The sequence below is a fragment of the Chaetodon auriga genome, chromosome 5 (assembly GCF_051107435.1).
Source record: "Chaetodon auriga isolate fChaAug3 chromosome 5, fChaAug3.hap1, whole genome shotgun sequence".
Lineage (NCBI taxonomy): Eukaryota > Metazoa > Chordata > Actinopteri > Chaetodontiformes > Chaetodontidae > Chaetodon > Chaetodon auriga.
The window spans coordinates 5259099-5271643 of record NC_135078.1 but is presented as its reverse complement, the minus strand read 5'-3'; the positions used below and the strand labels follow the sequence as shown (position 1 = coordinate 5271643).

General features: G+C 41.4%; 1 protein-coding gene across 1 annotated transcript; it reads left to right on the top strand.

Moving 5' to 3' along the window:
- The first annotated feature begins 9449 nt into the window (after window positions 1-9449).
- On the top strand, window positions 9450-11628 carry tcima (transcriptional and immune response regulator a). The gene has a single exon (XM_076729879.1). It carries the CDS (start codon window positions 10753-10755, stop codon window positions 11053-11055), a length of 303 nt encoding a protein of 100 aa, XP_076585994.1. The 5' UTR covers window positions 9450-10752; the 3' UTR covers window positions 11056-11628.
- The last annotated feature ends 917 nt before the right edge of the window (window positions 11629-12545 follow it).

Below are 12545 nucleotides of genomic sequence, written 5' to 3'. Positions count from 1 at the left end.
CGCTTGTGAACGACTGAACCTTTCCAAGATGCTCCTTTCATATCCAATCATGATACTATCACCTGTTACCAATCAACCTGTTTACCTGTGGAATGTTCCAAACAGGTGTTTTTGGAACATTCCACATCTTTCCCAGTCTTTAGTTGCTCCTGTCCCAACGTGTTTGAAACATGTTTATTCAGAATAAACAGATATTTATAAAGCCAATGATGTTGATGAGGACAAATATTAAATATATTGTCTTTGCACTGTTTTGCACAATTGAATTTATGTCAAAAAAGATTAGAAAACTCTGTTGATTATGCTTTACACAGTGTCCTAACTTTTTTGGAATCCGTGTTGTATACAAAATTAAAGAAACTAGTCATTATGGGTGTTAAGTAAATGTAGTGGAGTAAAAAAGTACAATATTTTATATTAGAATATATAGAAGTATAAAGTAAAATGAACTGAAAATACTCGAGGACACGTCTCAAAATTACACCTAAATGCAGTACAGTAAGTATATTTACTTCAGTAAGTACATTGACTTAAATGTAGTTACTTTCCACCACTGCTGGTGATGATTTAATGTATAACTTGTATAATATCATTTCAGATTATCATCATTCTGCAAACCTATATGTATATATAATAACTTTAACTATAACAAAGTAAGAGCAACAAAAGTTTTACAGTACAGAAGTATTTACAGTACCTGTTTCAGAATAGTATACAGCTTATTATTATAGTTTAATTATTATTATTAAAGTGTTCATCACTGTAATGTTGATGCTGGTAAAGGTGAAGTTGAAATGCTTTAAATCCTGATGAGCATCTTAATCTACAAAAATACATCATCATGTATTTGTGCGTTATGCTTTGTATTATTAGTCTTAAAGTTATCAAGTAAATGTAAAAACATATCAACGGAGAATAAGGTACAATGCTACATCTCTGCTGATGATATGACCTGATCATTTTTGGTTGTTATAAATAATAATGCAATGTCATCAATCAGGGCTCCGCTGATGAAAGCTGCTCTGGGTGGTTAAGCTGCAAATAACATGAAAAGCAGGGACTTTGCCTTACAGCTTAGGCTTTAGTGAAGTAACGTTCTGAGTTCTTGTCATCCAACATCGAATTCGCTCTGCAAAAACAGCAGAGACAAAAATAAAAACAAAAGGAAAATGAGTGGAAGCTCTCTTAAATCAGCATTTTCTCTTGCCTGGGTTTGTTGTAATCGCGTTGTAAATACGTAACACCACACATGCTGCATACATCTTTGTTATTCTTTGTTTTGACATGCTTGTGTGCAAATCATTCCAACACATTCCCCCTGTGGGCTTCACCTCTCAAATGGTTGAAAGTCTGTATATTTATGACCTGTCCTCCAGCCGTTCTGGGGTTGTTTTGTATCCTTGCCTTTTCTTTAGCTGTATAATAACACATCAGGAAAAATGATGTTTTCTTATTTCTACTTAATCTCAGCTGCAGAAATGTTGTTGACAGCTTGAAGATGAAGGCTCGAGCTGCATTAACTTACACACATGGCTGTCATTTATTTCTGCCACGTGCTGCTGCCCAAACTGGAGCATGAGGGATGATGCCTGCCCTGCTGTCCTTTCTACTGCCAAACACGGACTTAAAATCAGCACTCCTTTAGTTTCATGCTAGTTCTTAACCTTGTGACTCCATTTGTATTACAGTGTCTATGCAGCTTCCCTAATGCTGCAGAAATTGCGTGACTGTTGACCTAATTTGTGCCTTTCAATCTTTATCTCTCACGTGCACTCTGACTCCCCTCTGCTGCCCCCCTCTTTGTTGTTGTTGTTGTTGTTGTCACATATTTTATGTTGTGTTTCACGTGAGGTCAAGTGACCCCAGCTCAGATAAGGGATTTGCTTTTCCCCACTGATATTTGCTCTCTTGCCACCAGCTTCTCTATTATCTGCCTTGGACATGAATAGACCCTAGTGGTGAGCTAACTCATCCACAGGGCTGATTGCTCTTACTGACAGACCGGTTTGAACCAGCCTGAAGCTGAAATGAGCCGAGCTCTCAGTTCCATATCCAAGCGACCACAGTAAGCACTATTAAACCTCCCTGAGCTCACAGAATTTCCTAAATGACCAGCTGATAGACTTCCTCTTAGTCACTCTAGTTTCACTATTCAACACTAATAAATGTTACATAGGAGTCTTACTTTTTTGAATGTTCTATTGTGTGATTTTATTCATGTCTTATTAAATAGATCCACCTCGTGTAACTTGCCTTTGAGCTCTTTGTATTGTTTGGCAGCCCAGAAACTGGGATTGTCTCACAGGAAGAGTCTCTTAAAGTCACCCCCGACCTTTCAGACAGTACCACTGCAGGCTGATAAATGTCTAATGGCTGTAAATAAGCTGTGTTTTGCATAAGTGATGTTTTCCTCTCTGTCTCAGCAGCAGTCTCTGTGTGACTGAGGACGTCTCAGTCTGTCTGTCACGCCTTTCAATAGAGGATGACTCACTTTCATTCTTCCCATGTGTCTGGTTTAGATGGAGAGGTGTGGTGCCAAGTTCAAAGAAATGCCACTGCTTTCATGTGCTTTGGTCAGTTATTTGAAATGACACTTTCGAAAGCTCTTGTCAAACGACAGCAAGTAGGGGCAAGGTTCATGAAGGCGCATTCAAGCGCTTCAAATCAACAGTATAAGAAATGGCTCAATATTCTGGGAAAGTTGCTTAGAATTAGATGAGAATGTTGATACTACTCTTGTATCTGCCCATTCAATATGAAGCTACAGTTAGCAGCTGATTAGCTGAGCTTACCGATTGGAAAGCCAAAGCTAACTGCTAGCCTGGCTCAGACCCAAAGTTACAAATTTTGCCTGCGAGCACCTCTAAAGCTTACTAATTAATGTGCTATATTAAGATTAGAGTTTAAAATAAATGGAAGTTTTATATATGATAACCTTTGGACGCCAGGCCAGCTGTTTCGGCTGGTAGTGAACTTAACTGGTTGTTAGTTGTAGCTTAGCATACAGACATCAGAGTCGTATTAATCTTCTTATCCAACTCTCAGCAAGAAAGTGAGTAAGTATATTTTCCAAAAATGTTCCTTTAAATGTATTTCAACACTGCATCTAAATGTAGCCTCAGGCTACCTCTGCTTGAAATTTTTATTTTGTGCACTTCCGACCCCTTAAATTTATGCTAGCATCGCATTCATTAGGCTAAGTGTTTAGCTGGAAAGCAATATAAACCCCAGGCAAGACATGCGGGAACACTCAGCGTGACAGTTCCTCTCAAAGGGTGTATTCTCTTAGATTCATCAAGACTCCTGCCACAGATGACTTGTGCATCAATTCAGACTTGTGTGTTCCTGTCTCCGGTCTCTCCAATATGACCTTGCCCTCCCGCCACGATGAACAATGGGCCTGCTGTCGGCCGGCTCCAGCACTTTCCTTTACCTGGCGCTGGACCAAAGCCCATCAATTCATGTGCTTCCAATTGTACTGTTAACTTAATGTGGGGTCAGCACATTTGACCATCTCACATCTGTCCATTTATGTAGTAGTAGACTAGCACAAGACTGCGGTTGTACTCGAAATCTCCAAGTCTGTGAATCAGTGGAGTGAAACACAGGTTGGTGGAAGAAATGAAGCAAAAAGTAGAGATGAAGATGTTAAAATGTTGTTAGATGAAGTGACAGTTGAGGTTGTTCATGACACCTATATATTCTACAAACCAAATTGTGTGTAAAAACAGTGACGGTCTACAAATGAGCACCTACACACCTAATTTGGGAATATAAAATACCAAGTAATTGTACTGTCACCTTTTCTGGTGTGGAGCGTGAGACTCACCCAGGCTCCATGGAGATTGTTTCTCCCTCCGCTATAACAGGACGTTACAGTTCCTACAACACACTGAGTCACTGCTTGTTTGCTGGTGCAGTGTTATGGTGATCCTGGCATTATCCTCCCTGTCTCTCCACCTCCACCCACAAACTCGCTTGTTGCTCTCCACTGTATTACCATGGAGACAGTAAAGTATCTGAGCTCCTGCTAAGCTGTCAGCAGCAGCACACCCAGGGCTGCCTCAACCCGTGGAGGAGAGCGCTTTACTGTACTACGCTGCTCTGCAGGCTAGGCTAATGATAAACAGAGAGGGTAACAGTGTATGTGCTGTGTGGGGACGTGTGTGTTTTATAGCTGCTTTGATATCCATGCTGATCTGAGCTTTGAACTGTGTTGTTGTGTAGATCACACCTGATCTTTAACCATCAAGCCTCCATGATCAAGACCGTCATCATGTGTTTTCTGTGTATTTATAGCACTAAATTAAAGCACACACTGCTGTTTAACATGTTGTAGAGAATTACTTCAGACCAGGACGACTTACAAACAAGACGTGGAGCCATTCTAGTGGTTCTGTAAGGCTGTTTATCTTCTAGGGACCTGTAGCAAATCTTATGGTAATCCATCAAATAGTTGGATTCCTCCTGTGGGCAACATGAATGTCTGCACGACAAGTGTAGATGTCAAGCTATTTCACTTAATAAGAGAAAGATTTGACCTGTCGGTGGTCAATGGAATCTGGGGACCATGAATGTCTATACTAAACTTTATATTCAATTCAAAGGCTGGATTGGCTGACTTACTTTGCCATCCATTAAAATTGTTCCCACATCATCTATTAAGTTTTTAAGTATTTAAGATGTTGTGACGACATTGTGCTCATATAAAATAATATATGTGAAAGACCACAAAAAAGTAGCAAGCAAAAAGCTATGGGTGTATTAAGGGTAACATCAGAGCTTCAATAATCCACCAACCTGCAGGTGGGGAAGGAAGCCACAATGGTCTATACTCTCATTGACCCCCCCCCCCACCAAAACACAACCACTCTGTAGACCAGTGACCTTAATATGATCCACCTGATTCAGTGGGGCCTGGACATGCAGGCGCAGTTCAGGATCCTGACAGAGGAGCATCGCGTGGACAGATGTACAGTAGATTTGGCCTCAGGCTCCTGTGGTGCAGCCAGCCGTGAACCGAGCAGCAGTAGCCGGATTGAGCCGGTTCAGTGTAATGGTGCCTTGGTGGGCTCAGCACTCAGTCACTTAATCTGCATGCACAGCCTGGTCCCTGAGGGGGTGGTGGATCAAGTGAGAGAGGGAGAAGCAGAGGAAAGAGGAAACATGAACTCCGCTTTGCGTGCAAGCGTTACCGCTCGGCCTATTGTGGCTCTGATGCTGCTCACACCAGCAGGTTGTGAAATATGTACCACTCCACCCCGCCTCATTAAAAGAACCTGGTGATTCCTGTGAAGCCTTTGTGCAGCTTTCAAAACAATTAACTTTCTGTGTAAGAAATGAGCACAACATAAAAACAAAAGACATGGGTTGAATATTTTATGAGGCAGCTGTATAGCTCATACTTTAAATTAATTGCATTTTCTGAGTTGGTTTGATGATTACATTGTACGAAATTCAAGCCATGCTGGGTTTATAGTCCACTTGCAATGTGTCATGGTGCACTTCAAGTAAAATGTTACCCAATTTTACCCTTTTCTGGGAAATCTGACACTGATTAGCATTTTGCAGCTATTATTTCCAGCTCTTATTTACCATAATTGGCCCGCTTTTTATTGCCTCAACTGGACCCCCTGCTTCCACTTTGCCCTTGCAACTACAACAAATTCTCTAATACTATTGCTGTTTTTAAGTGAGTCAAAGCTTACCTGTTACCAACAGGCAATCACTCACCCACAGTGCCAGTTAAATTTGAGTGCCAGTTAAACATTAAAGTAATATTAATGTGCTTTTCAAAAACTTTGGAGACACACCACAAGGATCTGTATTCACGCACAAACACTAGTTCCCTAGAGACTTGCTCTCCCAAATGTCCTTCCTCTGCTGACGTTACATAAGCAGCCACTTGTTAAACAGACAGGCTGGGTGTTTGCTGCCTGTGATTCCAGTAAGGTCGTGCAGTCAGATATAAACACAGGCCTGAATAAAGACATGCATACTCTTGTAACCACAAAGCCTGTGGGGATTCATTATTCATCATTAGCAGTGGATGTTATCATGCTACATACTATAAGACGCCATGAGTCATTTAATTCAGTTTACAACTATTGAATGCTGTAACAGCTGTTAGTTTGTTTACATCTTTTACACCCAGCATAGAGTTGTTTTCTTTTTTTTTTTTTCTCATTATTGCACTTACTGAACTGCATATTTATGTTTCTTGGACCAGCAGATTCCCTTCTCATAAACTGAATCAATATTTACATCTTCCTCATATTGTATTCCTAATAAGGGCAAATCAATATAGCGTTCTTCTTCTTTTCTTTTTCCTTTAAACACTCATATGTCTGTGAACTCAGAGCTCAAAGTTTTACCAGAACTGTGAACCATCTAATGCTAAAACTGCCTCTGCTTCCCCAGTGTGTTGAATACTGAGACGTCGGGGGCATGTGCAGATTACACAAGGAGAACAGCAAACAGCAATTGAGGCATTTCCAAAAACACTGCATGTCCATTTAAGAGAAAAGTAAACACGCTGTAAATGAATTACAGTGGATGTAGTGACTACAAATGCTGTCATTCTGTCCTCACCCATGGCTTCAACAAGCACCACTGTTTGTTCAAAGGGTTCAAAGGGTTGACACATGATTGAGATTAAATTATGATTGTACTAAATGCATGTTGTAATGTTAGTATCTATAATGCTAATATCTATCTGTACTTATTTTGACTTTATAGAAAAGAGCAAAGGGAAAATGTAGATGATTCTGCAGCCTTTATGGCATAGTTTTGGGAAATAAACATATGCACAGATAGAGTGAATATGTGATACGCATATTCACTTGAGAAGACTGACAACACGCTCTTATCAGTGTGTGACGTAGGAAGCTACACCCAGCAGTTGGAAACACGGGGAAACAACAAACATGGCTTTGACAAAGGCTTTCGAGACGCCTTGCAGCATCTCTAAAGCTCACTGACAATATCTTGTTCTCCATCCATACAAAACCTGCTACAGTGTAAAAACAATAAGTTGTGGTTTACAAGGGGATTTGTGCTGGACTATTTAACAGCTAACTGTCTCCTGGCAATTGCTTCATATTTCTTTTCTGACAAGTTTTTAAGTTTTTATTGATATTTTAAGGGAGAGTTGGCACACGGCAGCAAGGAGACAATATCATTTCAGGGTTACAGGAGTAGATGCTATTACAGGACAAAAATAAATAGCAAATACAGAAGTGAGAGATTCAGTCTACAATAAAACAAACAGAAAATGCAATTAAATCGTTAATGGCAATTATTTAACACTTAATCATCAACTAGAATTTCATGATCATGATACTTGTACTTAAAGGATTTTTGGAGCTCCATCATTCAAACATAAAACAAACAGGACTGGACTGATTGGTGAGCCAAACCAATGGTCCAGGACTTTCATCACTTTGACCCAGAATAGTCTCACTAATGTACATTCTCACATAGAATGCAAGAAAGTTCCCATTTCCATTCTGCACCTCCAAAACAAACAATTCTGTAGCTTCATATTTACCAGAGAGATATAAGAGCAGTCTCCATCTTCTCCTCTAACTCCCGGCGAGGACGTGAATAAACATGTTTCATAAAAACTCAAGCTATTTCTTTATGCACAGAGGTTGCTTTTTACATTTTGGACTCTTACCTTTCTGGTTTAAATCCAATATTTATAATGTGCAGACCAACTGATAGTAGTTTTATGAGCCTTCTGTCTCCCAGCTCATGCATTAACCTGCCTAGTTATCAGTTAACAGTCTCTCTCCATCTTAGATAGAGAGTATTGGCTCAATTATGAATGTTGGGCTCCATATTAAACAGGGCAGGCTGTAAAACCATCTATGTCTGGCTACCTGGTGCATTATATAACCTTCCTGTGGTATCCCAAAGGGTGGGGTGACACAACAAGAAGTCAATTTTTGAGCCTTTCACAACCTATCCTCGATTTGGAGCTGAAAGACTTTGCAAGAGAGGATGACTGACACCTTCTTGTACCTGAACACATCTCATGCCAGGCTTCAAATAATCATTCTGGAGGTGCTCTCAGATACAGGTGTTATGACATTTTTTTTTTTTTTTTTTTACTGAAAGTGCAGTACACCCATAAACAAAGGCGAAGAGGAGGAAAACACAGCAAAACTGCTCTAGATAGATAACACTGAACATTGACCGTGTTATTTAATCAGGAGGGCTCCTCAGAATTGGTGCAAGCAAAGCACTCTTATCTGTGACCTGAACTCTATTTTAGGGCCATTTGGGAGTGTTGTTATGTAATTTAAGCTAAACGTTTAACATCTGTGGACGAAATCTTATCTTCAAGCCATACACGAGGGAGTTAAGTCTGCTGTCTCCTGAGAATTCCTCCCCATGTGGAAGACGATGACAGAACTTTGACCCCTGGTTAAATTTAGTGTCCCTTTTGTTGTGATAAAGTCTGAATGCTTGGTGTGGACAGGGGAGCAGGATCAGCAGTTCAAGGCTCAGGTTTCCGTCTACCCGTTGAAATCTCATTGTGCATTGCTCATCTCTCGAGGACAACTTTGGAGTCGCATTCATACCATTTCCACCAGCAGACACTTTTATTTGTGGAAATGCAGCGATTTTCTCCAGTCATAGCTGCCATGCTAGCTCGAGGCAGACAGGTATCCTGTTGCGACACATTGTTCACTCAGACCTGGAAAACAAAGCTGTCAGCAAGGATCTGGGTATTGTTTCACTTCAGGCTCAGCAAGGATCTTTGGTTTATTGTTCGTCGCAGCACACATACTCAGTGCCACATGCCGGGCATACTGTGCATGAACTCCATTCTGCAAGCCTCTGGTGGAATCCACTTCCTGAGCCACTCACATACGGCCATTGCTCCTGGCTGCCTTTTTTCCATGTAAGGGAGTAACTGGTGGTCACACTTTTCAAGGGGACAGTTTTTTAGGAAGGCATGAAAGTTACTCCACCATGAGATTGACACTCGATGTTGTTTATGAGAAGAGCCGAGTCACAAGGGGGAACTCCTTGCAGCCTTATCTACACAGATCAGCGAGGCTGTGTGGGCCACAAGTCAGCTCCAGTTGTAAACACACCTCACTAACCCCCTCATCTGAAGGCCAAAATATAAGCCAAATATTTTTAGAACTCAACTGGAGAAGGCAGATATAATCTCCTGTCGCAATTTTGGGTACAGAAAGCACACTTTCGGTAACCTACATGACTAAATAATGCTAAAAGGAAATTAATTACAGTGTGAATTTCACTTCAAAAAGTGTTTGTTTGAAGTCTTAACACAGTACTGTAGGTACTTTGTATATAAAAAAAATCATCAGCATATTGGAATTAAGACTATGTTTACATCAGCGGTTCAGCCAGTGTGCATGGATGTCCCAGCAGGAAAAGACCACTCATTCAGTAAACACACAGAGAACAGACTAACAATTTTATTTAGCTTAGTCTTGGTTTATAAACTGTTTCTCTACCCTGTTAACTGACTAGAATAACAAATCAACACTCACAAGTGAGTCAGATGAGCTGAGACATCGCATCTGTGTCCTACATATCACGTCCTTGGTAAAAACAACATGTCATTATACAGATATACCACATGTCATCATATATTATATATATTAATGTTGAATGTTTCCTTTCTGTTTATTACAAAGTAGACCAGTGGTGGAATGTACTGTGCTTAAGTATGCTTTTCAGGTGCTTCAACAAGTATTTTCTACTTCACTGCACATTTAGTCCTTCATATCTCACTCACCTCACCTATTCAGCTATAGTTACCTGTTGCGTTGCAGACAGATTTCACATTAAAAAAAATGCATTAGTTTATAATACACAACGCTTAACCCAACAGCACACACAGCAGACCTACTTGAATTTAGCACCACCTTGGGTAAAAGCAACAGTAAAAAGATGCTAACACATAATAATCCAGTAATATATTGCCTATGTACTAAACGTGTACAGCAGCCCTTCTTCCCCATAAGGAATACCTTTTTGTTTTTGTTGATTATACTTCTGAATGTTTATGGTCTTTCAGTACAGTTTTTAATACAAGACTTGTACTTGTAGAATGTTTACACTGTGATAATTCTACTGTTTCCTGAACTCAATCTAGTTCTTAAACGCATCATATCAGAGCAGCAACAGATATGGTGTTAGTCAAGTTGATTTATTGGTAAGTGTTGAACTGCTTATCAAGAATCTAGACAAACAGTTCAACAACAGCCATAAACTGAACTCTTGATTGATAACAAAGAGTCAAAGCAGTCACTCGAGTTCATTAGTGAAATCAATGTATGCCGAATTCATCAGGGACACCACTGGAATGCATCTTATGTGGTGTCACCATGAATTTGATCTGTGTCTCAGCACTAAGATCTAAGTTGCCTATTCGTTTACTTGAAGTGCCCATCAGAGAGATGGAGTGATACTTCACACAGCGGTTTCATCACACAGACTGTCGTGCGTATTTGGAGAGCAGCTGCGGCGGAGCGCTCCGGGAGAGGCGGCGCCTCTGTCTGCTTCACGACTGCTGATGTCACCGCAGGAAGAGCGAGCTCTATAAATACTCTCATCCTCAGCGGTCCAGCACTCACTCGATCAGCCGACAAAGCCTGGAGCTGCTCCTGCGAACCAGTGCGCACCGAACAACTCATCCTTGCCGAGTTGGAGGGCCACTCTTGGAGCAGAAACACAAGCCATCCAGCGGAGAAACAAAGAGACAAGATGTCGACCTACGTGTCCTCTGAATGCCGCCGCGTCAGCCCCTCGGTCCACGGCAACAAGTTTGACACGGCGCACCGCAAGAAGGCCGTGGCCAACATTTTCGATAACGTCAACCAGGACGCGCTGATGAGGCTCTTCCAGAAAACGGGCGACATGAAGGCGGAGGAGAGAGTGAGGAGCATCTTCTCCTACACCCAGGACCCGGAGGAGACGGCCCGGGCCCTGATGGCTCTGAAGCAGCGAAAGAAGGACAAGTTCCTCCAGATCGCGGGCATGGTCCGGCAGCTGCTCAAGATGCGCTGACTGTGTTTCCCCAGTCTTCTACCGTCTGTGTCTCTCTGTCGGCTCATGTGTGAGCCGAATGTGAAAACACTCCCAATATGACTGGGTTGCTGCCGCAGGTGCGGCTCACCTGTCGCCTGGAAAAGAGGAGAATGTGCAGCTGACCGCCTGGAGGAGAACATGCAGCAGTTGTCGCCTTCTGGACGGAGGCGTCAGCGGAGAGTCCCGCCCGGAGCGGATGGAGCAACATGCACTGTCTGGGAATATGAAGGGCAAACACGTCTTCCTTGAGACTAAAATTCATGAATGCATTCCTGTGGATGCCTGACTGAGAAGCAGCACCTTGTAGGTCTACAGGTGTAGCCTACATGACTATGTTGGTGATGGTGCACAGCTTCAATATAGTGCCGAAGAACCTGCCTGAATGCCTGTCCTGAAAACATGCCTTGTCTCAGTTTCACTTTGTTATATGAACACTACTCATTAGTGGCCACTAATGTGTTATTGTCAAAAAATGTTGGAGCACAATGATTTGCATTTGTGATATGTTCCTTTGTTTGTCATTTTTAATAAATTATTACATTCTATACAAAAGTTGAACCCTTCTATGTCCTTATTATACACGTCATATGCATGATGTTCATTTGTGTGGCATCAATGCCATTATTGGTCATCACATCAGCTCATGAGGTTTAGCTATGGCAGATTAATTTCTATTAGTTGAGGCTTAATTCAGATTCTATTATGTTGTTTTTAAGTACATGGGGCAGCTTGAGTGGCATTACAGTGGTGTTGACCTTTACCACTGAAGAATTAAGTCAAATTATGAGGATGGACTGTAAAAAAAAATGAAAAGAAGTCCATCTTCAGGTATTTTAAGGAAACAGTAGTGTTAGCATATCCAAGTGAAATAATATTCCAGTTCTGGCACAACACAGGACTTGTTTTTACAAAAACAGAAGGTGTGGATCCAAGATGAAATCGCTTGTCAACATTTTTTCAGCATTTTTACTCAAAAAAAAACAAAACAAAACAAAACAAAACACCTTAGCCATCTGCTGTCTAACAGCTGTGACCTTTGTGTTGGTCAAAAACAGGGAAACCCCTCAGGTGAAACAATCCAAGTCATCTATAGGAAAGTGATGTGTTGACCTCATCTCTGTGACATTAGGCAGCTCGTGTGTAGAATGTTGAGTCATGTAGATTTACATTTATTTCACGGTGAAAAAAAAAAATAGACACATGGTGAGCACATTTCTGCCTCTATTGTTCTTCATTCTGACGCAGCAGAGGGCATTCGAAGGGAATAGAATTACTCATGAGAGGATGTGGTTAACCTTCATTGGGTTTCCCCTCACAGGGCTGTACGCCTCCCAAGACCAGCGTGAACCAGTTTGGCTCAGTTTGGGCGGGGAAGGTGGGGGGTGGACGGCTTTCTCTGCGCAGCCTGTTTCTGCTGGAGTCTGTTTAATCATCCCTGCTCTCTAGATAAGAGCCTGTCTAAGTAGCAT

Excerpts from the sequence above, each read along its gene's own strand:
- tcima (XM_076729879.1), top strand. The coding sequence starts at position 10,753 with ATGTCGACCTACGTGTCCTCTGAATGCCGCCGCGTCAGCCCCTCGGTC.